Source organism: Triplophysa dalaica, chromosome 3 (assembly GCF_015846415.1).
Source record: "Triplophysa dalaica isolate WHDGS20190420 chromosome 3, ASM1584641v1, whole genome shotgun sequence".
NCBI lineage: Eukaryota > Metazoa > Chordata > Actinopteri > Cypriniformes > Nemacheilidae > Triplophysa > Triplophysa dalaica.
In genome coordinates, this window is record NC_079544.1 from 28,608,893 (window position 1) to 28,636,860 (window position 27,968).

Below are 27,968 nucleotides of genomic sequence, written 5' to 3' on the forward strand. Positions count from 1 at the left end.
TGTGTTCATGAATGTTTTATTGTTTGTAATTCTCCACAGCCATAAAGAAACTTTTTTTCTAATGCCAAACATTACAGACAGAATATTTGGGAACATTTTTAAAATTGAACTGATACAAGTTTTTTTGTGTGAATATAGCACAAACACGAAAAAAATTCTCTTGAATAAATACACATTTTTAGAGTTGTAAATTGCCAGTTTTCTTTGAAACATTGAAATGGCAAACCCCACATTAAGATATTTTTGTAATGGTCTCCAGACTGCTGTTGAATGAGTTGTCTTAAATAGGATGTTACAGATAAAGTGATGGCGTGTTGTTGCACACGGGTCAAACCCTTGCAGGTTTCTGTCGTCTCTGAAATGAAAGAACACAAAACATATCAAGCCTCAGAAATCAAAACACCTAGAGAGGGTGCAGATCTTATATCCAGCGGAAGCATGTATTCCACAACCTTCCTTGTATTCCTTGTACCCGCTACCAAAAATGCACGATTGTGGAAATTGCAATAATTCGCAAGAGACAACTTCTCACTTTGAGCACACGAATGCGTGTGTCGTTTATTTTAGAAGGTAAACAAAGAGAGAGAACAATGACGCTGAACCGCGTCCCACGTCATCACGCATTTTAAAGGGACCGCGATCCCTGTAGTCATAAATACACACCAAGAACAAAGTGCTGCGTTTGTAACAAACAGTGTGTATAACTACACTTAACAACAAGGGTGAATTATGTATGTCACATTCACTACACACGTCCCCCCAGAATTCACCATATCCAAAAAAAAAAAAAAAAAAAAACAGTCAACGGGGAGGTGGGCGTATCAGTCGGCCACAACGGCTGCGCCGTACCGGAGGTCGAGGAGACCCCGCTGCAGGCGGAGTCCCGTCATTACACGTGTGTGGGGCATGGAGTGTGGATGGCTTGGGAGGGAGGGGGGCAAGGGGTGGGCGCAGAGCAGGAGGTCGTCCGCGTCGTGGGGGCTGGGCCAGGTCAATGGGCTTAGCCACGTCCAAGTGAGCTGGTTTAAGGCGGTCAATGGAGAGTCGCTCCGGTTTGCCGCCCCTGTCCACCACAAAATGTTTGTCCCCGGTCTCCAGAACCCGAAATGGGCCCTCATAGGGCGGGTGTAGCGGCCTCTTGTGGGCATCGTGGCGAATGAAAACATAGTCAGCCGTCTGAAGACCAGCGGGGATGTGCGACTGAGGGAGGCTGTGACGGGAAGTAGGGACAGGTGCAAAAAGCCTTGCATTGTCCAGTAGAGCAGAACGCTGGAGAGTAGCAGACCAGGGAACCGTAATGCTAGGGACAAAATCCCCTGGCACCCGCAGCGGCTGTCCATAAACCAGCTCCGCAGATGAGGACTGAAGATCCTCCTTTGGCGCAGTCCTGATGCCCAGCATCACCCATGGTAGCTTGTCGACCCAGTCACCGTCTTTGAGGCTGGCACGCAGGGCAGCCTTCATCGACCTATGGAAACGTTCGCAGAGTCCGTTAGCCTGCGGGTGATATGCGGTTGTGCAGTGGAGTTTCACTCCGAGGTTCTGTGCGACGGCGTTCCATAGCTCAGACTTGAACTGCGCGCCTCGGTCAGAGGATATGTCCGAAGGGGTGCCGAAATGGGCAACCCAGGTGCCAATAAAAGCCCGTGTCATCTCGACAGATGCCACTGACGTCAGCGGCACAGCCTCAGGCCAGCGGGTGGTCCTGTCAACCATAGTTAACAGATATGTGAAACCATGAGAGGAGGGCAGAGGACCGACCAGGTCCACGTTTACATGGTCAAAACGCCTCTCAGGAACAGGGAACAACTCTAACGGGGCTTTAGTGTGGCGGTGTACTTTGGCCCGTTGGCACTCAACACAGGTATTAGCCCAGTCCCTAACGTCCTTCTTGAGGCCGTGCCAAACAAACTTCGCTGCAACCAGTCTCTGTGATGCTTTCGAACCTGGGTGGGAGAGACCATGGACAGCATCAAAAACTTGTCGTCTCCACCCCGAGGGAACAACCGGCCGAGGACTACCTGTGGAGATGTCACACAGGAGCGTGGTGCCGGCATCGCCAAAAACCACGTCCTCGATCTGTAGCCCTGTAGTCGAGGTCTTTAGGAGTTGAACATCCGGGTCTGTGGTCTGAGTCGCCGCCATGCGGTTGTAATCCAAACCCAGATGGACTGCCCCTGCCACAGCCCGTGATAGGCAGTCCGCCACACGGTTGTTTTTACCGGCAACGTGCTGCAAGTCCGTGGTGAACTCTGAAATGTAGGACAGATGCCGCTGTTGGCGGGCGGACCACGGCTCAGCCATCTTGGCCATGGCAAAAGTCAGTGGCTTGTGGTCCACAAAAGCGGTGAAGTGTCGGCCTTCCAGCAGTGAACGAAAGTGTCTGATGGCGAGGTAGAGACCCAGCAGCTCCCGGTCAAAAGTGCTGTACTTCCGCTCACAGGGGCGCAGCTGACGGCTAAAGAAAGCCAGCGGCTGCCAGGCCCCGTCTACCCACTGCTCGTAGACAGCACCAACAGCGTAGTCCGAGGCGTCCGAGGTGATGCCGATGGGGGCTGTAGGAGAAGGATGCGCTAGCATGGTGGCGTTTGCTAGGGCTGCCTTAGTGGCAGCAAAAGCCTCGACTCTGCTCTCAGTCCAGTCCACAGCGTGCTTGGGTTTACCTTTCAAAGCCTCGTGTAAGGGCAGCATGAGCTGAGCGGCTCGAGGGATGAAGCGGTGGTAAAAGTTCACCATGCCGAGGAACTCCTGCAGGGATTTGACAGTGAGCGGGCGTGGGAACTGTGTGACTGCCTCCACCTTTGATGGGAGAGGGACTGCCCCATCCTTAGTGACTCTGTGTCCTAAAAAGTCAATGGTGGAGAGACCGAACTGGCACTTGGCGGGGTTGACAATTAATCCGTGTTGGCTAAGCCGCTCAAAAAGTGTTCGGAGGTGCACCAGGTGCTGAGACTTGGACATGCTCGCTACCAGGATGTCATCCAAGTACACAAAAAGGAAAGGCAGCTCCCGCAAAACAGAGTCCATGAGGCGCTGAAAAGATTGGGCAGCATTTTTCAGGCCAAACGGCATGCGCAGAAACTCAAATAGACCAAACGGCGTAATCACTGCCGTTTTGGGAATGTCCAGGGGATGTACCGGCACCTGATGATATCCTCGGACGAGGTCCACTTTCGAAAAAATCACCTTGCCAGCCAGGTGAGCGGAAAAGTCCTGTATGTTTGGGACTGGGTATCTGTCAGGTGCCGTTGCCTCGTTAAGCCGCCGGTAGTTACCACACGGGCGCCAGCCGCCGCCAGGTTTGGGGACGATGTGGAGGGGTGATGCCCACGGGCTGTCGGATCGGCGGACTATGCCCAGGCGTTCCATGTTAGCAAACTCAGCCTTTGCAACGGCAAGCTTGGTTGGGTCGAGGCGCCGAGCTCGGGCGTAAACAGGTGGACCAGTAGTGGCGAGATGGTGCTCCACACCATGCTTCACGGCAGATGCAGAGAAAGTGGGTTGGGTGAGGGCAGGGAACATGGCAAGTAGACGACGGAAATCATCGGACGTTGAGAGCATGCTAGACAGTCGTATGGGGTCAGCCTCACTGAGCGTGCACATATAAGAACAAAACGTGGCGGCATCAATCAGACGGCGGTTCTTTACATCCACCAACAGTCCATGTGCACACAAAAAATCAGCGCCGAGGAGGGGGGCGGAGACCTTTGCTGTAACAAAATCCCAGCCGAACTGCTGTCCTCCGAAACACAATTCGACATACCTCGTTCCATATGTGCGGATGGGGCTACCATTGGCAGCTTCCATAGGAGGGCCATGGCTGTCGGTCACCATGTCCAAACGGGATGCAGGCAGGACGCTCCTTTGTGCCCCCGTGTCACACAGAAAACGGCGTCCGGAGATGCTGTCGCAGATGAAAAGCAGCCTGCCTATGCGGCCGACACTCATGGCCACTACTGGGCGCCGGCCCTGACGTTTCCCGCACCGCCAAAACTGCATGGCGAACGGCATTTGGTAGCCTTACTTCCAAACTTTGAATGGTAGAAACACAAGCCTGAAGGCTGTTGGGGGCCAGGAAGCTGCTGCCGACGAGAAGTGGTTGCCGCGACGAGTGTGGAGTCCTCCCGCGTCACCATAGCGACGTGCGCGGGAAAAAACGCGGCCGCACAATGTTCCTGACTGGCCAGGAAAAATTTATCAGCCTCTTCAGCCAGTCTCCGACAGTCAGTGATTGTGGTGTTGGCCAATGCAGCTCTCACCTGAGAAGGCAGCTGACGCAGGAAAAGCTGGATGAAAAGAAAATCTGGTCTGTGCTCGCCCAGAAGATCCAGCATACGGTCCATGAGCTCAGACGGTTTGCTGTCACCCAGTCCTTGAAGTGAGAAAAGCCTGTTGGCTCTCTCAGCGTCCGACAGTTCAAACGTTTTTAACAGGTGGGCTTTGAGCGCTGTATACTTCTCAGTCGCCGGAGGATGTGTGAGAAGGCTCACCACTCTGGATGCTGTCGAATTTCCGAGAGCCGACACAACATAGTAGAATTTTGTTGTATCCGCGGTGATCTCACGCAACGCGAACTGCGCTTCAGTCTGGGCAAACCATGCCGATGCCGACGATTCCCAGAATTCGGGGAGTTTGAGTGTGACAGCGTTCGGGGTCATGGTCGTGTCGTGTCTCTGGATACGTCCAGCAGACTAACGTCGGGGTCACCAGTGTGGAAATTGCAATAATTCGCAAGAGACAACTTCTCACTTTGAGCACACGAATGCGTGTGTCGTTTATTTTAGAAGGTAAACAAAGAGAGAGAACAATGACGCTGAACCGCGTCCCACGTCATCACGCATTTTAAAGGGACCGCGATCCCTGTAGTCATAAATACACACCAAGAACAAAGTGCTGCGTTTGTAACAAACAGTGTGTATAACTACACTTAACAACAAGGGTGAATTATGTATGTCACATTCACTACACGATCTCCTTTAGTTTTTAAGCGAGTTCTCGGGACTGAAAGAAGTACAACATTGAAAGACCTTTGAGCTCTACACAAGTTCCTATGGATCAATTCCGAAATATATTCTGGGGCCATACCGTGAACAGCTTTAAAAACAAATAACAACATCTTATACTAAATCCTATACCTTATCGGGAGCCAATGCATGTTTTTTAAAATAGGGGTAATATGCTCCCTTTTCTTTGTGCTAGTGAGAAGTCTCGCAGCTGCATTCTGGACCACTTGCAACTTCAAAGTCAAGGATGAATCAATCCAAACAAAGCAAAAAGATGACATGTTCTTAAAAACTGATGTCCATGATGTTGTTAGCTAGAAAAAGCTTGTGACAGCGTACTTACCGTCAGTGAAATGTTTTATCTGGCACTGCATGAGCTCCTGTGAACGATTCCTGTAGCCGTGTATGAACTCAGATCCTCTGCTCTGAATAAAGCCTCTGGTCTGCACACACACACACACACACACTCAGAAAGAGAACAGACGTCCCCTGTCAATCATTTCTTCTCAAAGTGATACTGACCTCCTCAGATAGACGTTGGAGATGCATCCGCTGAAAGTGTCTTTGCCCAGAACTATGTCAGAAGAATAAACTTCAGATGAAGATTCTGTCAGTTTCTCTCCAACATCATCTTCATCCACTCGAAGTTCAACACTAAAACAAAAGTCGACATTAATATGAGCAAAGCTTCTCTACCACAAATGAATATATTAAGAGACACATATCTTTAATGATGGTTTGTGTTGGGTTATATCCGGTCGCTCACGGACAGTTTCTTACATTTAGCACAGTTGTCTTGACTACATCGCTAAAGCGCAGAGCCCAGAATGTGGTGGTAATGATATTTAAACAAAGCGTTTGCTCTTACCTTTGACCCTGTCTGACCACAGAGAGATAATGCCATGAGCCATTCTGATACTGTTGACTAGATTTCCAGATGCTGCCTTGCAATTTCAGCAGCACGTGTCCTTTCTCCATGGAAAGCTCAATGTTAGCATTCTAGCAGAGCAAACGACATCAGAGATTCATTGAATAAAATATGAACACCTGGTATGTCAAAGATCTTTCCCAGATAACAATTTGACACGGATTGTTATACTGCTCAAGCTCTTAATGCGTGGTGTGAATCTCTTTTGTAATAGTTATGTGTATGTCTCAACAAGGATCATCCAAACACTACGTCACGTTTGGACAGAGGAAAAAAATGCAGAAAATGACCAGATTCATGTGTCAAGAGACTCACAAACGACATCATAAAATCACTGATTGCTCACTGATCACTCAAGCAACACCAGAGAGAGGTAAGAATTTAGTGAATGTCAAATCAAGAGCTGGGTCATTTTGAAATATTCAGTTTTTACTGTGTATGTAAAGTAATGTCATGTGAAGGGGCTAATTCAAGGACATACTAGATCAAAATCATACTACTGGAGTAGCAGTAGCCTACTGATAGAGGTTTGTGTATGTGTGAAAGAGAGACGTACATCTTTGCGTTTCTGCAGTAAGACGCCATCTGGTTTTGTACTCTTGAAGCCGAGTGAAAGGTTCAAATCTCCCTGCAGGCTGTTGTCCTGGTCATCTTTCTGTAACACGCTGCCAACGATGAATTCAGCATTTCTGACCACCTGAAAACCAAAAAAGAGTGAAACCCATCAGCCATTGCACATCTCTACTGCACTGTAACGCATCTATTGCATTACTGCATCTATTGCATAACTAACTGCATCTACTCATCTATTACACTATATCTTCAATAACCGCATTAACTCATCTACTGCACTTTAACCTTAATAACCGCATTAACTCATCTACTGCACTGTAACCTTAATAACTGCATTAACTCATCTACTGCACTGTAACCTTAATAACCGCATTAACTCATCTACTGCACTGTAACTTTAATAACTGCATTAACTCATCTACTGCACTGTAACTTTAATAACTGCATTAACTCATCTACTGCACTGTAACCTTAATAACCGCATTAACTCATCTACTGCACTGTAACCTTAATAACCGCATTAACTCATCTACTGCACTGTACCTTTAATAACTGCACTAACTCATCTACTGCACTGTAACCTTAATAACTGCATTAACTCATCTACTGCACTGTAACTTTAATAACTGCACTAACTCATCTACTGCACTGTACCTTTAATAACTGCACTAACTCATCTACTGCACTGTAACCTTAATGACTGCATTAACTCATCTACTGCACTGTAACTTTAATAACTGCACTAACTCATCTACTGCACTGTAACCTTAATAACCGCATTAACTCATCTACTGCACTGTAACCTTAATAACCGCATTAACGCATCTACTGCACTGTAACTTTAATAACTGCACTAACTCATCTACTGCACTGTAACTTTAATAACTGCACTAACTGTAACTTTAATAACTGCATTAACTCATCTACTGCACTGTAACTTTAATAACTGCATTAACTCATCTACTGCACTGTAACCTTAATAACCGCATTAACTCATCTACTGCACTGTAACTAAACCCTAACTCTGTCAGTTTAAATCTAGACTAAAGACTCATCTTTTTAATCTTGCATACACTACACCTCCATAATATTAATCCTCAGAGGATTTAGGCTGCATTATTTAGATCAACCGGAACCAGGAACACATCCAACAACAAATGATGTACTTGTTGCATCAAAGAGTGCAGAACAGTACTCTACTCTCAGCCAGTCTTGTCTCTTTGTTCCAAGGTTACCGCAGGATGCAGTTCATGCCCAGACCTGATGGCAGAGCTGAGAATGGGAAGCGGTGACCTGACAAGTGCTAAGAGGATAGAGCTGGATAAAGGACGCGACAACTTTGTTTTTTTTCTACAACATTTCAAATGCTATTAGATTGTTAATGATAATCTTTAATTTTTATATTTTTATTAAGCCTTGTTGTGCAAGCACTGATGAGCTTGTGCAGAGGCAGCAGCTTTTGCCAGAGGGGAACTGGAATCCCCTGGTTGGGCCTGGGTTCCCCTGAGGTTTTTTTTCTCGATGGGAGTTTTGGGTTCCTCACCACCGTTTGCATATTGTTTTGCACTATCTGCCTGGCCGGGGGGGCTGCTTTAGAATTCATACTTGTATTAAATGTGTCTCATGTACAGCTGCTTTGTAACAATGAAAATTGTAAAAAGCGCTATATAAATAAAGTTGAGTTGAGTTGAGTTGAGTACTGCACTGTAACCTTAATAACCGCATTAACGCATCTACTGCACTGTAACTTTAATAACTGCATTAACTCATCTACTGCACTGTACCTTTAATAACTGCACTAACTCATCTACTGCACTGTAACCTTAATAACTGCATTAACTCATCTACTGCACTGTAACTTTAATAACTGCACTAACTCATCTACTGCACTGTACCTTTAATAACTGCACTAACTCATCTACTGCACTGTAACCTTAATAACCGCATTAACTCATCTACTGCACTGTAACCTTAATAACCGCATTAACGCATCTACTGCACTGTAACTTTAATAACTGCATTAACTCATCTACTGCACTGTACCTTTAATAACTGCACTAACTCATCTACTGCACTGTAACCTTAATAACTGCATTAACTCATCTACTGCACTGTAACTTTAATAACTGCACTAACTCATCTACTGCACTGTACCTTTAATAACTGCACTAACTCATCTACTGCACTGTAACCTTAATAACTGCATTAACTCATCTACTGCACTGTAACTTTAATAACTGCACTAACTCATCTACTGCACTGTAACCTTAATAACCGCATTAACTCATCTACTGCACTGTAACCTTAATAACCGCATTAACGCATCTACTGCACTGTAACCTTAATAACCGCATTAACGCATCTACTGCACTGTAACTTTAATAACTGCACTAACTCATCTACTGCACTGTAACTGTATAACTGCATCTACTCAAGTATTTCACTATAACTTCAATAACTGCATTAACTCATGTACTGCACCGTACCTTTAATAACCGCATCAACTCATCTACTGCACTGTAACTTTAATAACTGCACTAACTCATCTACTGCACTGTAACTTTAATAACTGCATCAACTCATCTACTGCACTGTAACTTCAATAACTGCATTAACTCATCTACTGCACTGTAAATGTATAACTGCATCTACTCATGTATTGCACTATAACTTCAATAACTCATGTACTGCACTGTACCTTTAATAACCGCACCAACTCATCTACTGCACTGTAACTTTAATAGCTAATGTCTGTAACTAATGCACACTCAAGTCACTTGCACTATTGTATAGTCTATATTGTTATCTGTTCATAACCACCTGTACATTAATGTTCACGGTATATATCCTTCTGTTTATATTGTTCATAGTACATACCGACTGTCTTATTTTCATAGTACATGCCCAATGTAAAGTATTTTCCTAATATTGTATTCTGTATTTATTCACACTGTATATCCTGAACTTGCTAATTACACTTCTGATTAGACCTAAACTACATTTCGTTACACTGTACTTATATATGTGTAATGACAATAAAGTTGAATCTAATCTAATCTTATCTAAACGTGCACGTGAGACATGAGAACACTTTGATGCGTGTGGTGTGTTGCATTACCAGAAGCTCCGCAGAGCAGCCTCGGCCGATGCCCACCTCTTCTTTAATATATGGACTGATACCACCAGCACTGATGATGTTCACGCAGCCTTTCAGAGCCGGTGCACTAATGTTGTATCTACAGACAAATCATTTACAATCACTTCAGGGTTTTGGAAAGAACACTTCTGCTCACTACACACAAGAAGATACCAACCTCTGTCGCAAGTTGCTGGGTATACCGCCGACGTAGTAATGCTGGAACCTTTTAGGAGAGAACTCTGTCGATTTGGTCTCAGTTTGATCTATTATGACTTTAATGTCTGTAGAAAAGTTGATGATGACTTTGACTTCTTTTTCCTGAAAAACAGTGAATAAATTCAGCTTTACGCCAACACTGAACACAAAAGAAGAATAGAAGAGCACAAGATGTTCCTCACGGGATCAAGGCTTATTTTCTCCCCACTTCTGACGGGTTCGAAAATCTTGTTTTGTTCTTGACCGCGCATGACAAGATAGCCTCTCTCCAGAGAGATACTGTAGAAGAAGTCCTGAAACCACACAAACAAAACTCATGAATAACTCACTTGACTACATGCAATAAGACAGATGACATGAACTGGAAGGTCAATTCTCACGTCATTCTCATCTCCTAAATACAGCAGAAGAGCATCCTCAGATCGAGTTTGCATTTTCTGGATGAGGACCATGTAGTTTCGGATCCTCTCCAGCATAACTTTGGTATAACCGGAGCCTTCAAAGTAATTGGACTGTGAGCTTGTAACTGGGATGTGTCTGAGCAAACAGAAGGAGAAAAAAAGTTCTAGATGCATAATAAATAAAACATGAATATGAATACTGAACATGAGCAATGGTGAAAATAATAATAATAATACAAATTCTTACATCAGCATGACGTGCACTTACCTCTTGCAAGGGCTTTCTAAGTTAATATTGACGGCATTCTTAAAGTTGTACAGGCCGATGAATTTCTCGTTGAAGGTGGAAAATTCCATGCAGCCCTTATATTTGCCATAGTTGAGTGAAGTGGGGGGCTGCAAAAGCAGTGGAACACAAAGGTCATAATCTGCACTGATATCACACATGTGCCTCTCATGTGAAAGAAAAGTTAGGAACCTTGAAGTCGTCCGGATAACCTCCCACATAAAACACCACATTGCCGGCATTGAGATCCAGCAGGTTACGGCTCAGCTGGCCCAGTTTCTCTTGTGTCTGCGGAGGCTTTGGATTGCTGGATGTGAACTGTTGCGTGTGAATGATCTCAGCGTCTTGATAAATTCTACGAGAAACAGATGCATTTCAAAAAAATGGCAGAAAGCCAAGAAATGTCACTTGCATTCCAATCATTTGACAATGATACCTGTGAATGGCGATTTTGTCAAAGAAAGCCGGTTCGTAAGGAGACTCTGTGATGTTGGAGGATGTCTTCAGGTCATATTCCTCTCCGTTCAGCTTATAAATCAAATGAAGGAAATTATTCCGAAGGGCCATGCCAATGTAGTCTCCTGAGGCCTGTGAGACAATTGAGCGAGCACATATAAGAAAGCAATAAATGATGTCCGCTTTTGAAGTCCTCCATAAAGAAAACCTCTGACTCACGTTTTTACTGCCCATGTAGAAGACGAACAGATTGCCAGTGGGGCTTTGGCGACGGCGTCTGCGGTTGGTGGGTCTGTTGGGTCTCTGGAGAGACAGAGTAAGAGCGGTGTACGCTCGCAGGTCATCTATGTCTGTGGGAGGGCGCAGCTCCACATGTCCATTCCCACTGAACCTCATGGGCACAACGATCTGAACACATAAGATGATGACAAACCAACTGTGGCAATAACCAACAAAACATTGTATGGGACATTTCTTTTATGCAAAAAATGAATTTGGTTATTCTGGAAAGATCATTTTTCATGAAAACATTTTATAAATTTGCAACCGTAAATGTATAAAAACTTTAAGTTTGTGAGTGGATTCAACAAATCCTGAATGCCAAAAATGGCCGAAAACATGTCTACAAACTTCACACGCTGCTGCCCGCTCTTTTGAAATGACCCACTCGAGTGCCTTTGATGGACAACTTTAAGAGCCATTTTCTCAAAATATATACTGGATAGATTTGTTTGCACCCTCAGATTCCAGAGTTTGAAATAATTCTTTATTTTTAGTTGATCTTTTTGATCTTATTGTTATCAAATATTGTCATATTCTAGCAAACCATACATCATAGGAAAGTTTATTCATTCAGCTCTCAGATGATGTAAAATTGACCCATAAACTGGATTTGTTGTCGAGGGTCACATATGGTCATCTTTCTACTCAAGGACAGTTTTACTGAACAATATGGAGTTGGGGCCGGTTTCCATGACTTCAGCGGGTCAGGTCCTGTCGGGGCTCCGTCTGAGCTCTCTGAAAACACGCTCATGAAAGTGTAAAGCAGATCTGATATCCATGAATGATGAACAAAAGATGAGAAATGTACTGCTGATGGTTTTCATCATTACATTAATAACTTTCATTGTAATAATGACTGGTGTCATGCTGACTGGTTCTTATTGTTCTCCTCATCCGTTATTTAGTGCTGGAATCGCGACGATTTTACCTGAAATGTGTGAGTTTGTGTGTATGAGAACATGTCTTACTCTGTTAGCGGCTTCACGCGCTTCTTCAATCAGCTCCTTTATCTTGTTAATGTTCTCAGACACATTGTTTGCTGAACTGAGCTGTGAATTCAGCTCCTGGATTTTCTCCAGCAGGGACGGGATGGAGCCGCTGAGTTTCTTGACTGTCAGACAGAATGTGTGTGTGTTAGGATCACTATAGAAATAAACAACAAACACTCCACATGCAACACTCACCGTTCTTGTCAACGTCTTGGAGAACATTGTCAACATTAGAAACAGTGGGACTAATGGAGATCTTCTTAACTTCAGCTTTGATGTTATTCAGCTGCTCCACCGTGTCGCTTGTGCTGCGATTGGCGGCCGTTGCGGTTTTCTTCGCTGCGTCGATGATTGAATCAATGTCATCTGTAAAGAGATGAAAGTTACCGTCTGTCATTCTAATGTCTTTACAGGACTCAAACATGGCAGCTTCTTCCTGTTTACATTTCTGCTTTTGATTTCAAAGACATTTATGGTGGATTTGCAATATTCATTTTTTGTCAACTGCATTTGTTTGCGTCCTACTCAGATGATTTAACATTGAACTGGTTAGGTCTTTCATTCCCTCCCTCACAACACGTGGGCTTTCTTTGTATTGGGATGAACTAACATGAGCTTTAATATTTTCATACACTTCGCTTGAAAGCGGCATCATTTCTGACCACCATGAGACCTCCAGGACCATGAAACGGTATGAATATAAAGCGTCTCATGAGACCAGACCTGTCTTGATTTCATTTAGATCGTCCTGAACAGACTTCAGATCCTCCTCCAGCACTTTCTTTTTCTTCTCTGTGTCATGCAGACGTTTGGTTTGGTTACCCAAGTCTTTGCTTGCTCCTAATAATATGAAAGAATAGTTTAATGAAAACAAAAGCCATGTAAGTGGATTGACGGTTAAAGTCTGTTTGCAAGCCTCACCTTTAAGATCTCTGGCTGCACTTTTGGCAGTTTTCAGCAGGTTATTGCCATTGTCTTTCAGATCCTTTGATCTCTGGAGAAGGTCTTCTTGACTCACATCCTGCAGCAACAACGACACAAGTCTATAGTTCAACAATGGACACTTCAGGTAATATGTTATGAGGCAGCGTGAAGATCTTCTTCTGGAGGAGCTCAGTCATTGACTGCAGTTTGATTTTCTTTGCTCTGAGGGCAAACTCCCTCTAAACAGTCTGCAGGCCTGTACAAATACTGTTCTTTACACTTTCCTCGTTAGATGCAACACCTGTGATGTCAGTAAATTGAGCGCTCTTTCTCAGCACAATATAGTCCATCGTCACACAGGTGTGCTGCACTGTGTCCCAATTCAAATACTTACCGTCCTGAATAGTATTGGAAAATGAACGTACCCAGATGGTCTGCTGTGGAAGTGCAGATCCATGGATACTTATATTAGCACAACTCTGTTAAATGACGCTACACTGCATTAATCAAATGAAATAAGTGATGCTTCACAGAAGTCAGAAATGTAAGTATACAGTGCACAATAAATATGAAGTAGTGAATAAATACTTCAATGGAAAGAAGAGCTGTATTTTGACAGAGTGACAGTTCATGATCACAGTGTCGCCTAGGCAACAATGACCTCGTCCCTTTTGAGTTGGTATGTCCCATCACTTCAGATAAGATGAGCCTGAGTACACCCTACAAGCTGACTGATGTTGATCACACCAGAGGATAAGACTGTGAAACTTTACATTGTGTAAACGTATCGCACCTGACAACTGAAGCCATTTGTTGTGAACATGGATAGTAGGAATGTCATCAGGGTCCTTGTTTAGACGCTCTTTGAGTTCTGGATAGCAACATGATCAAAGCAGTTACCCAGATAGCACATGTGCATCTGTAAAACATATGCTAAAGATCTTAGAAAGAGCTGTTGTGCATCCATTCTGAATCCTAAACATCTCATAGATGTCTTCTAGAGGTCTATATGACATCTGACAGCAGACGTCTCAGAGATGTGGGGAGATGAGCACGTCTTGCAGATGAAAATGCAGACATCAATAGATGTGTGCCAGATGAACATGTGCTGTCAGGGTAGCGTCTGTGAAAGATATTCTTATAAACCAGAGCTTCTCAGACTTCAAAGGTGTAAAACATGTCAAAAGCATGAAGGAACCCATGTTTCTTGTCCAATTTGTAAAAAGATATTATTACTTACAGCACAGCTAAAACAGGTACATATAATGATTCATATGTCTTTATATCTCTTTGTAAGAATTGAAAGTGAATTGTGTGGACTACCTTTGTATGAAGGATGCATACTGTTTACATATGACAGCAAATGTGTAACTCCTTTTTTAAATGAATTTCTTAAAATCTTGATTTACTTCATGCCCACAGTTTGGGAAGTGGTGATGTAAACCAAACTAACTAACCACATGACATATTTAAAAGGGCATCAGAGTAGTGTCCTCATCTACATGTGAGGTGCAAGAAGATAGCAGTGAGTATTTATCCGCTCTCAACAGCCGTGGCTGAAGTGGCAGTGTTGTCGGGCCTTTATAAAAACAGCAAACAAGCGCAAGCACAAAATAAACTATGGTCACCAGTGTGTACAGTCTAAATGATCATTTAGTGGATTCACTCTGGCATTGAAATGCAGTTGTCACTCCTGAAACTTTGCAGCGTGTGTGAGACCTGATGTGAAGTTTCATACTTTGATGAGTAGAATCATGTGACGGAGACATCTTACATTGAGAGCTCTGTCAGCAGCCTCTCTGGCCTTCACTGCCGCCTCCTGGGCAGCGTTCACAACATCTGAGATGTTTTTATACGCTTCAATCCCTGAGAGAGCTGAAAGTCCGCTCACGTTCTGTACAGCTCTGCCAATGACACAGACACACAAGAAACACAAGATGACCTGAGAGGAACACCGGTTAGAAGACGGGCTTGTGTAAAGTGAAGCAATATTTTACTCTTGGAGACGTTTGGCCAGTTTCTGCAGGTTCTCTGCATGTTCTTCTGCTTGCTTCACAATCTTCTCTTGAGCTTCAGCTTGAGACATCTCCTGGACTCTGTTCTTCAGGTCAGTCGTAGCGCTGTGAAGCCGTGTCGCGAGCTCTTTATGCTCCTGTGGGAATATTAGAAACACTGTTAAACTGCAAACACATCCCATCTGCCCTACATACAGATGCTTTATCACTGGAATGACTGGTAGGATAAGCCAAAGGAATGAAAGACGTCTCAATATGAATAGTAATAAGAAGATTATTTTAAATGTTACAGTGGTGAATCTAATGGACACATTTCACCTCACAAACAACAACAGTTTTTCACTTGAATGTTAGACACTGTAACAGTATAAAACGTTACTTGTATTTTATTATTGTATTTCCTCGGGGTGTTGCATAAAAATAGGTATCTGGGTTAGGCGTAATACCCCTAGGTGCCACTTGAGGGCACTAGTGCACAATAGCTACCAGATATAAGCCTAAAAAAACCCATGAACGGGAGGTCAGTTTTGGGTAGAAGGAAACCTCATGGTTAACCTTTGTGCTACCTGCTAACTATTGGAAGTCCGCTTTTGATAATTGGTACAGTTTACGCTCAGATAAAGGATTTTTTATTACCAGTCTTTATCATTAGTGGACTAGCACAAATCTTGTTGTACTATTGCACTTTGTTTGGATGATCCTCTACATGTCTCTGAGAAACAAGAAGTAGGGATCTGGGTGTTACCACGGCAGCCTGGCAACAAACACCATTGCCTTTCTTCAACTAACCTTCATTCTGGATTATTGGATTATATCATTCCGTCGCTCTCTCATAACCTTGTGGATTTAAACTCATTTCATCACCATCATCATCATCTCTGCTCAATTAAGAGACTGAACATTGACTTTCAGTTTCTTTTGTTTTCACATTCGCATTCTCATAAATTCTGTTTGTTTCAATATATGGTTGGTGGATGGAGGGATTATATATATATGCACTGGGAAATAAAGGGAATATTTCTTCGAATAAAGTGGTTTTATTTGTCAGTATCAGTCGAATTTCTGTTGAACCTCCTCAGAGTAACACCTTAACTTAAACAGGGAGATGTTACAACACTGTGTACAGCTCAAATGACGTCAGGCTGTATCTTCTCAACAATTGCTTTGAGCTACAAAAACAATGGCTGTGGGTGTCAGAAGTACAAGAATGACCTCCCCCAGAAAAACTTTAGCACTTTACATGAGAAAGATGCCTGACAAGTCATTTTGAGTTCTGCCAAACTCGCTACATTTCATTTTTCATTTCACATCACATATCAGATCATAACATGACACTATTAAAAAATGTTTAACCGGTGTTTAATAATAGAGTGTATAGTAAGGTTTGGGCTAGTACAGAGGTCTTTATTGTCCCAATCACTTGGCATCTATTTAATCATTTTAAAGGCAGGGTAGTCAATCCTTTCCAGAAACATTTCTTGTCAGGCGGGTCCAAAGTCTCTCCACATGCTGATAGCATTTGCTAAGTAAAGACATTTTATAAATATATATCGTCTGTGGAAGGAGTGGAACCAAAAAACGTTTTCCCAATCATTACATTCGGTTTGAAGGCAAAATGATTGGTCGTATGTACATTATCAGTCAACCTATTTTGCGTATCCCACTGTGCACCCTGTTCACACAGACATCATCCGTCATCAGTCCGCTCACATATGCTGTGCAGACACAGCGGGAGAATGGCAGCTAAACAGACTCAACTAACTTTCCCCTTGAACACAAGTGGCACTTGCAAAGGACCAACAAAAAGAAAGACTATCCTGAATATTGCCTCGACTAAAAACGTCTAATCAGCAAAGAGGTGAAAGCAGAATTCCGTTGAATAACTATGTAGAAAACAACCTCACAAAGTTACGAATAAACTTTACACATTGACATGTGAAGCTACAAAACCAAAAAGGGGCTGCGTCTCATCACTATTATAAAGCTGTTGTTTAGGTTTGTTTTTGTAGTTACACGATTCACTGGTGATAAGACATGATTTATTGAAATTGAACAGCTTCTGTTTCAGAAGAAGTGTGGCCTTTGATAGCTATTCACAGGGAGGGATGGATGGTATGATTTGACTGCTAGCAGACTAACGTTAGCATTTTTCAAAAAGCCTTTAATAAATATAATCTTTCACTGACAACATTACTTTGTTTCCCTTGGAGTTGAATTGATATGAGATTTGAGGCAGGGTGTAGCTAAAAAACAGAATAGAGTTTCATTACATTTGTATTCAGGCACCTGACCCTAACCCGGCGCTTTGAAAAGTGAAGGTCATATGTGTTATATTAGAGACGGGGACAGTGAGTGGGTCCTGTGCCAAGCACATACTGTACAATGCTATGAGGGTATAATAAACAAAACCCATTCTTACCACTACACTGATGCTCTTTTCAGGGGTTCCAAAAGGACAAAACCTTTCTGTTGTTTGTCATGAAAGCTGTAGGATTTACCGTTTTACTGTCATTGAAGGTTTTCAGAAGATCTTCTGTGTTTTTCAGCTGATTCACTGCCAAAGTCATCTGATCCCGAACAACATTCCGCTCGTTTTCCAACTCCTTCAGTCGATCCTTCACAAAAGAATGCTGTTTAACACACTATCACCAACACTTCATGAGCATCAGCTGCGAGGTTCTTACCAGGACGGCTTTAAAGTGTTCAGCATTGACATCAGTCTGACCGCTGGCGTTCTCCACAATGTCAACAGCCCGTTTCAGTGAATCTTCTAACTCTTTCAGTTTGGTCTCATAGCTGTTCAAGAAACGCTCAACACGCTCAGACGTGTCTTTATTGTCCTCACACTGCTTCGTGATGTTATTCACTTGCTCCAAAACTGCAAGAAATCAGCAGAAGTTAAAGTGACGGTGTGAAAGACAAACAGACACTACATCACATCATCAGCAGATCATTATTTACATTGATTTGCTTGCACTTGCTCTTTCCTGATGGCATCTGTCAGAGGCGTTAGGTTTCTCTTCTCCATTTCTTTGACCATGCGCTCAGACTCCTGCAGAAGTTTCAGGAGATCCGCTGAGGGCAGAGTTGATCCAGCGCTGTTCCCATCTGTCAGCTGTTTCAGTAGATCTAACAGAAAAAACATCAGCACAGCATTTATTGCAGCTGGCCGATGCCCCTGAACCCATTCACACACAACACATGCATACATACATCTCAAATTCAAAGCTTGAGTCAGGTTTCCCATACAAGGCCATTTGAAAATAAAACAATTCACCCAATGTAGTCAAAATGAGCAGTACAGTGACCCTCTGTGCCATTGCCCATGATGTTTCATTGTCAGTATGACTTCTCTGTGTATGATCTGTACTGTACTGTGTGTCAGAGCACTTTGTGAAATTTGAAATGGTTAAAGTCTTATTTATCTGACCGTTTTCAATTTGTAGCAATAAACAATGAGGTGTCCCGCAAATCGCAAGTCCAGTACGGTGTACCACAGGGCTCAGTCTTAGGGCCTCTGCTCTTCGCATTATACATGCTGCCTCTAGGAGATTTAATAAAGTTACACGGAATTAGCTTTCACTGTTATGCTGATGATACTCAACTTTATATTTCCTCGAAGCCTCATGAAACTCAGCAGTTCCATCGAATAAAGGAATGCATAGATGATTAAAAAATTGGATGAGTAACATTTTTTTACTACTGAACTCGGACAAAACAGAAGTGTTACTTACTGGATATATATAACCCCATACGTAACAACCAAGAATACTGCTTAAGTATTGACGGATGCTCCATAAATCCATATCGTTGTATTCGACAGTACTCTGTCATTTGAAAGCCATGTCGCCAACACCTGTAAAATTGCATTTTTCCATCTTAAGAATATATCTAAACGACGTCATATGCTGTCACTGTCAGATGCAGAGAAATTAATTCATGCATTCATGACATCAAGACTAGATTACTGTAATGTACTTTTAGGTGGTTGCCCTGCAGGCCTAGTACAAAAACTGGAACTGGTTCAAAACGAGGCAGCTCGAGTTCTTACATGTACAAAAAAGTATGAGCATATAACCCCGGTTCTGTCAACCTTGCACTGGTTACCTATAAAGCATCGCATTAACTTTAAGATCTTGCTTATTACCTATAAAGCCAACCTGGACTAGCGCCGCAGTATTTGAATGAACTTCTATTGTATTACAATCCTCCACGTGCATTACGCTCTCAGGCGTCCTGTCAGTTGATAATCAAGTGCAGGTGGTAGATCCTTTTCTTATCTAGCGCCTAAACTTTGGAATATTCTTCCCTGCACTGTCCGGGAGGCAGACACACTCTGTCAGTTTAAATCTAGACTACAGACGCATCTCTTCAATCTTGCATAAAAAACACTTCCATACTATTAATCCTCAAAGGATTTAGGCTGCATTATTTAGATCAACCGGAACCAGGAACACATCCAACAACAAATGATGTATTTGTTGCATCAAAGAGTGCAGAACAATACTCTACTCTCAGCCAGTCTTGTCTTTTTGTTCCAAGGTTACCTCAGGATGCAGTTCATACCCAGACCTGATGTCAGAGCTGAGAATGAGAAGCGGTGACCTGACAAGAGCTGAGATGATAGAGCTGGATAAAGGACGCGGCAACTTGAAACGATTTTTCTACAACACTTCAAATGTTATTAGATTGTTAATGATAATCTTTAATCTATAATTTACCTTATTAGTAAGTTAATTTATTTTTTATTTAGCCTTGTTGTGCAAGCACAGTTGAGCCTGTGCAGAGGCAGCAGCTTTTGCCAGAATTTAGGGTAAGGGTCCCCCAGAATCCCCTGGTTGGGCCTGGGTTCTCCTGAGGTTTATTTTCTCGATTGGAGTTTTGGGTTCCTCCCCACCGTTTGCATATTGTTTTGCACTATTTGCCTGGCCGGGGGGGCTGCTTTAGAATTTAGAAGGTAGACATAATTAATATTGCATATTAGAATTTATAATCCGTTTAATATTTGACCTTTGGTTCTCTCTCCTTTATCTCAAATGTGTGCTTTCACTGTGCGTGTGTGCGAGTGTGTTTGCGTGTGTGCGTCAATGTGTGTATGTAAGTATGTATGCATATTGTGTGTGTGGAGCATTTGTATGTCTGTCTTTTGTGTTTTCACCTTTTTCTTGTTTTTACAGGTATATGCCTTTAGTTGTTTTTCTTGTATTCAATGTGTCAATGTGTAACAATGAAAATTGTAAAAAGCGCTATATAAATAAAGTTGAGTTTGTGCATTCACTCATCTTGTGTTCATTGATGAAACATTGTGTTTGGTCAACTGAAGCTCTTCCAGCTGCTCCAAACATACATCAGTGTGTTAATATCATGTGCTTACTCCCCACACACACGCACGCAGACACACATGTTTGCACAGCTATCTTTATGAAGACATACATTGACGCAATGCAATCTCTAGCCCCTTACCTTAACCATCAGAACTCAGTACCTGACCCTAACCATAACCCTAAACCTGATTATAACCTAAACCTGATTATAACCTAAACCCTAAAACCAGGTCTTGATCCTCAAACAGCCCTTTAAAGGGGTCTCAGAAAGTGAGAACCGGCCAAAATGTCCTCACTTTACTCTCTTAGTCCTCACTCTGCTGGACTAAAACTCAAACTGGTTGTATATGTTGTATATAAATGTTAGCAAATCATGAAAGTGTGCCTTAATATAGTGGATTCGTTTGAACCATTTATGAAATACACAATAATAAGAAAAACCAACATAACACCGTATAGTCTCCCGTCTGACAGCCTATTTTGCAAACAAATAATGATTAAATACATTTATTAAGAATTTATAACATGCAAGTTCAAAATGTCTCACAATTTGACAGGTACTTCGTTAGAATCCCTTTTTTTACGCAGTTATAACTGCTTTATAAAACATCTGTAACTTATTAATCATTAATGAACACATTTACAAATGCTTTAGTAAGGAAAGCTTAATGTAAAGTGTTACCAAATTAAGTAATGATGAATTCTTACCTTGTATTTTCCTCTGGAGGTTTTGTGTCTCTGTGTCCAGATCTTTGGCTCTCTGATGGCTGTTTTCAATATTGGCAAGAGCTTTCTGAGATTCTTCTGACCGTTTCCTTGCCTGGAGAAATAAAGACTTGATCAATGATTTCATCTCTGTGACTTTAATGTTAATGAAGAACAAAACTCACTCATTGAGAAAAGAACTGTCTGCTTACTTTACCCCTCTTCTCAATGGTAAGATGCTAAGAATGATCAGGTCAGATTTGTTTTGCAGTACCTGTTCCTTTACATGGTCCAGATCATCAGTCAGAAGAACCATGTCTCGCTCCAGCTGATTTATCTCCAGCTTCTGCTTATTGACTGTGGAGCTGAATGTGTTCACACCATTCTGAAGAAACACAATGTTAACTTAGTAAAGAAGTGTCTGTTTTCTTCTGTGAAATCTTTCTCTCAACAATATTTACTTGAAAGAACAGAGAAGACCACAGCGAATGTCCTCGAAACATTTACACTCACAGTGCATATAAACACATTTACCAAAAGAGAAAATCTCACAGATAAACAACATACTGACATGTAAGATGTATGACATCTGTATGTATGACTAGGAAAAGAAGTTTTCATCTGCACTGTGAGAGTCAGTCTACAGTAGATCAGATCGGCCACATTCAGAGATATTAGTCAAATCTCAAATTGTCACTAATTAGTTGTCTTAAGAACTTAAGAAAAAGACCATCTTATCTCGCTCAGGACTGTCATTAGTCTCGGTCTCAGACTTAGTGTTCTCTGGATTTTTTTAAAGATCAAGACCACAACTGTGAAAATGAAACTCAATTGCAGATGTGTTGTCTGATTTATGTGTTAACGTCATAAATGTGACTGGATGTAAACTTCTGGCTTCAAAAGCAATCATTGACTTATGTCTTATTTGATTTCTTTTATTAGGGGCGAGATGAATGGGGGATTGTCCTAAGAGAAATCTGTTATCAAAATGAGTACAAAGGTCCACAATATCCAAGATGTGAAGGTGTTTATTTAAACTATCTGACCTGACAAGATCTGGAAATGCGACATCGATTTTATACAATCATTCAATGATAATGTAATGTACTGTCACATCCAACAGAATAATCATTTGCCTTATGCACTCATGGTCCAAATGAAAACATGAAATATCAACATGACTTGCATTTTAGAACACAAGTTTTTGATTTGATTCTGGCTTGTCCCAGAAACATCTAGAACGAATCAGAACCTTGTGCGTTTCTGAGCAACACACGGCTATTTTGCGACTGAATAGATAAAAGACACTTAGAACACATGATTCTGTCATTATGACTCTTTCTTGTTGAGGGGAGTTTTAAGATGAACTTTAGGAGTCTGGACAACAACACTAGTCATCAGCTCTTTTCTTCCCATCTGTATACATACTGTAGTGTATACTCCTTTGTATGACCTCATGTTTGCTTGTGTGATTATCTGTGATTTCTTGTTTCTTCCGAAACACACAAAATGAGTTGTCAAAACGATTTGCACGGATCTGCATAAACTAGTGAAAGCGCTGTACTGCTCAAGCCAGACCATTGGATGGCAACACACGTAATTGCGCACATCCACCTGACTAGTTTTAAGGCAAAAGTGCTTTTAATATTGTTTGTCAGCGTGAATGTGTGTTCAAAGTTTGTGAATGTATATAAAGTGTCTCCGCTGGTGGTTGTGGAGTGTAAAACATTGGCGTCGTTCTCAAACACTTGCACTTTTAACCCTGTTTTCAAAAGTTTGCAATTAAAGTGCAGTTTTTGTTTGAAAAGGTTTTCGTATAAAGTGGCTCAAAAGTCTCGGCGGTGTGAACCGGGCTGTAAGTTGTGTTACAACTAAACCCTCTGTGTAAAACAAGTTTTTAAGCCTTGTGAAAATGTTGCTAGGAGTGGCTGACATGTTCAAAATGGTTTAGATTTGGTGACATACTGTACACGCTCAACACAAACAAGACGAAAACATTCGTGCTACTAAAACATTTTTTGTGTAGTATCTCCATGAAAACACATCAAACTTCATAAATTCACAGGAGAGAAAATACGGGTAGAACTATGTAGAAGATCCATGTCACGTTTAACCCCACGTCAGGTGTTGTGCCCCACTCGGCGATAATTGTGATTCATGGAAGGGATCGTCCTGTGATTTAAGCTATAGTTTTAGTAATCGGGGTATTTTCTGAGTAAAATAGAAAGAAGCAGTCTATTCAGTCCTTATGGAAACAACAGTAAAGACATTTGTCTAGCTGGCCTCAAGGGAGAAACTTAGTATCAGAATTTGTGGAATCCACATCATACCACTAACTCATTGTTACCGAAACCTGTGAGAGTGAGAACACATGCAGACTCACTACACGTCAATGGTTGACATGTTTAGAGACGACTCGCACAACGGGGTCATACAAGAACCATTCAGTCTTCTGCCATGGTTTCACCGCTTTACATTTACATTACATGTATGCATTCGGCCGATGCTTTTATCCAAAGCGTCCTATACATTTGTTTTGAAGTATGTGCAATCCCCTGGGATCCAACCCATGACCTTAGCTTTGTTAATGCCATGCTCTTACCACTGAGCTACAGGAAAGCTTTTTTATAATTCTTTACTTTAAGTGAGATGAGGTGGTCATCAGGATCATGTTTGTGTGTTTTTAGTTCAGGAGACTGAGAGAAGAGGGATGAGGAATACCGTCGTGACAGCAAGAGCGTCCTTAAGCTTCTGCAGATATTCCTGAGCTAAAGGTCCGAGAGAACCCAGATCCAGCTGTTCTTTCATTCTTCTCAGATCAATGTCGAGCTTTTCCAGATCATTCAGCAGCGTCTGTGCACAGCTGTCACACTCTGAAACAACCACAACAGAACACACAGATATATCATCACCTGACACCATAAAAACAAAAAAAACTCTATGATGTCAGAAATATCTTCTACCTTCACATTGTTCCTCTGTGTTAGTGTCTCGGAGCTCTAGATAATCCCTGCACACTATGAAAGAAGTGGACATATCAGTGCGACATCACATCACAGAGATGATCAGGATAAAGACGTCACTGACAGAAAAAACATCAGAAGAAGAGATTCAGACCTCCAGTCAGAGAATCACAAGAGTTTCCAGGACAGTTGCACGGATGACAGCGACCAGCAGGGACCCACGGATGGCCGTAAAACCCCGAAGCACACCTGAGAAGCAACAACACACATGCACTGTCATGACACGATATCACTCCATCATGAGATGTCAGATGGACTGTAAGATGACACATGACTCACCGCTCACATTTCTCCCCCGCGTAACCTGCTTTACACAAACACTTCAACCTGCCGTCACTTTCACTGCATCCCACTGCAAAACTACACACACACAAACACAGATGGACACTTCACCATTTGGGACAGAAACTCTCTCAAAAGCCTTCTCCCACAGAAAGTAAACATGTCAAGAAGGATGAGGACATTATCATAAAGCAGTAAGATCTTGTTTTTTTTCGAGGCGGTTGTTTGTGTGTAGTGTTCAAACCCAGTGGCCCAGTCTTGTTCATATTTCAAGAAGTGGTTTATTGTGTGGCGTGATTTAGTAACACTTACTTGTTGTCTTGAGTACTGAGAGGACATGGACAAACTCTGCATGTTCTGTGAGCGGCATCACCGTAGTATCCGTCTGCACAGCGCTCACACTGATCTCCTGCCGTGTTATACTCACACTCCTATTCAACACAACAACACAATTCCTCTGAGTCTCCACGTACTCCGTCTGTCAAAGAGATACTGTCATACTACACATCATAAAGATGAATAGAAATAAACATGAAAGATACTTATATTTTTTATCATGTCAGAATAATAACAGCATCTGCTGTACAGTGTGATGTCGATCCTTTTCTCAAATCAATCGCTAAATATACCACAGCTGTTTATTCAGCCCCACCCAAAAACATATTCTTACATTATGACATCATTACATTGTCATAATACCCTAACCCTAACCTAACCCTAACCCTACAGACACACATTTCTTCATAAGGTTGACATGTCATGTAATTGCATGTAAAAAATTTGTTTCACAAAAAGTTCTTTGTTGCAAAAAAAAAATATTTAGAAGATAAAAGATAAGAAAGTGATGCTTCTTTAAACAACCTTTGACTGAATGCTTCTTCACTGTGAACAATCTTTTAAGCACTTTTATTTTTAAGAGGATTTCCCCCATCAGGGCAAGTGATAGGACATTTCAGTTATGTGAATCAGCCTGGAAGAGAACGTGTATCTTTTCAGGAGGATGGTTCGAGGGGCCGAAGATCTTGAGTTGGGTCTTGCGGTCCGAAATTCTCCAAAACTACAATCTGAGGTCACCGACATCATCAGTAGAACCCCCTCTGCTCCAGAAACAAACTCATGCGTCTTCAGTTTGACACACACTACTGGAACTTTAGACGGGATTGCTTTCTTTGGTCAGATGAAATCAAAATAGAACTTTTTTACACGCACACACGCACATGCTTCTTTAATGGTTTGGGTTTGTGTTTTTTGCCAGATGACCAGAACATCTTGTTATAGCAACACTTTGTCCTTTTTGGACCCTAAATAATGTCAGTGGTAGTGTAGTTGTTTGTTTTCAATGAGAGCAGTTTTTTTTTATTTTGACCATGGGTTAGAGAAATAAGCATTCTTTCACAGCCTTCTTTGCTTATCCTTACTCAGGGTGCCAGTATTAGTGGATGGCACTGTAGATCGATTGGTTATGTTCAAGTGAAAGGAATTTAGTGCTAACATGTGGCGTCTTCTGTTATATTCACCGGATCTACTGTGGATGGTGATCAGATTTGCATTTGTTCCTCATACAAATCAACAAGGTCAAACCATCAAATTACATATTTTGAAAAACGATCTCTGTGTATTCTGTGTTTTATATTATTTCATGTGGTTGCCTTAACAAGATTTCCGAGGGGAGTGATCCGGGCACTGAAAATTTCCCCCCCAAACAGGCTTAATAATAATCGGACAGCAGCTCAAATCTTTACACTTTACATATGGACACAAACATCTACTGATACAACTACTGATTTGTAAATTCTGTCTGCAACGCAGTTAGAAACAGAGTTTCCTGCAGGTTTCACCAAGTCAAATTTAGGACTGTATCGGACCTTTTTAGCACCTGTATTACAACATTAAATACTTTACAAGTTTCGTTTCTTTCTTGCATATGAAGCAGTAGTGTTTAAACTGGCTCAGTCAAGCCCTACATTCAGGTATTTCAAGCCATGTATGGTTTAGCAGGTAACACTTTACAATAAGATTGTATCAGTAAACATGAGGAAATGCATTAACTAACGTGAACTAACATTTAGTGATCAAACCTTTTTCAGCATATATTATTCCTTCTTCATGTTAGTAAATATCATAACAATTTCTATTAGGGGCAGCAGTGGCCTGATGGTTTGAGACTCAGACTTGTAACACAAAGGTTGTAGGGTGGAGTCTGAGTAGGGGAGGGGTGAATGATCAGCACTCTCCTCCTTCAGTACCACAGCTGAGGTGAGACCCTTGAGCAAGTCACTGATCCCACAACTGCTCTCGGGCACCACAGCAGAACAGTTACTGCCCACTGCTCCGAGTGTGTGTGTGTGTGTGTGTGTTCAGTACTCAATACTGTGTGTGTGTGTGTTCAGTACTCAATACTGTGTGTGTGTGTGTTCAGTACTCAATACTGTGTGTGTGTGTGTGTTCAGTACTCAATACTGTGTGTGTGTGTGTGTGTGTTCAGTACTCATTACTGTGCACTTGGATGGGTGAAATGCACAGCTCAAATTCTGAGTATCATAATTGGCCACATGTTGTGTCACTTTATTAATTTTAGTTCATGGTGCATTAACGCTAACAGCGTTTGATTTGAAACATGTATTAATAAATTCAGATCTAAGATTCAAAAATGATACACAAGTATTTTTCATCGAGTTCATATTAAAGCATTAACTGATTTTTAACAAACACAACCTTATTGTAAAGTGTTACCTGCTAAACTTACTCTTGATAAATCTGTTTTATGTCTTTATCAAGAGTGTAAACAAGACAGATGCTGAAAACTGGATAAACTTAGGCTTGATCTTACTGGCTACAAAATAAGTTACTTGTGGATCTCATTTGTAGACGTAATGCAGCCAATCGCACTTTCACCATTAAAGAGAAGTACAACACAACAGAATCAAACAGGAGCACTTCAGAGAGCACTAGAGTTAGCTTCACATGGGTGTACGAAAATGAAGACCTGTTCAAAATGATTTAAGACCTAGAAGACAATGCTGAAGTCAGTTTAAGACTTTTTAAAGCCTACTAAATGAGATCTCGAAATGTGAGACTTTTTCAAAATGTTTAAGACCCCACAGAAAAAAGCACTATATATAACTAAACTTGAATTTCATTTTCATTTCCTTGACTGGGAAACTGTTGATGACTTTTTCTAACATATTCACTGAACAAAACTCCAGAAATCTCTTACCCGTCTCTGATGGACTGATGGATACTGGATCTGCTGAGACTCATGATGGCTTGATGGATTTATTCCGGGATAAAGAATCCTCTGAGTCCGTTCGGGCTGCTGATGTGAGAATCTGGGTCCTCCACACACCATTCCCATCAGCAGCGTCCCGAAGACAAGAGCCGCTAACATGGCTGTGTTTAATCCTGACATTACCTTGCGTTCA

General features: G+C 42.0%; 1 protein-coding gene across 1 annotated transcript; it reads right to left on the reverse strand.

Annotated features, from left to right (window-relative positions):
* On the reverse strand, positions 1–27,968 carry si:ch211-241e1.3 (laminin subunit alpha-3). The gene is made up of 30 exons (XM_056744390.1): positions 27,764–27,968; positions 24,859–24,977; positions 24,544–24,624; positions 24,359–24,453; positions 24,205–24,258; positions 23,963–24,114; positions 21,516–21,626; positions 21,245–21,356; positions 18,174–18,341; positions 17,897–18,090; positions 17,711–17,827; positions 15,195–15,349; positions 14,972–15,101; positions 13,195–13,294; positions 12,997–13,113; positions 12,469–12,639; positions 12,253–12,395; positions 11,222–11,410; positions 10,983–11,134; positions 10,739–10,901; positions 10,529–10,656; positions 10,240–10,396; positions 10,042–10,152; positions 9,819–9,961; positions 9,623–9,740; positions 6,488–6,628; positions 5,872–6,002; positions 5,526–5,657; positions 5,347–5,446; positions 1–355 (listed from the first exon to the last, which is right to left on the reverse strand). Exons 1-29 carry the CDS (start codon positions 27,953–27,955, stop codon positions 5,362–5,364), a joined length of 3,861 nt encoding a protein of 1,286 aa, XP_056600368.1. The 5' UTR covers positions 27,956–27,968; the 3' UTR covers positions 1–355; positions 5,347–5,361.

What these genes read in the sequence shown, in the direction of transcription:
- si:ch211-241e1.3 (XM_056744390.1), bottom strand. Translation starts at nt 27,955, where the DNA reads ATGTCAGGATTAAACACAGCCATGTTAGCGGCTCTTGTCTTCGGGACG. An exon ending in TCTAAATGAAATCAAGACAG is followed by an intron (nt 12,640 to 12,996) that starts GTCTGGTCTCAT and finishes ATCTCTTTACAG; the next exon opens with ATGACATTGATTCAATCATC. An exon ending in CCAAGACGTTGACAAGAACG is followed by an intron (nt 12,396 to 12,468) that starts GTGAGTGTTGCA and finishes TCTGTCTGACAG; the next exon opens with TCAAGAAACTCAGCGGCTCC.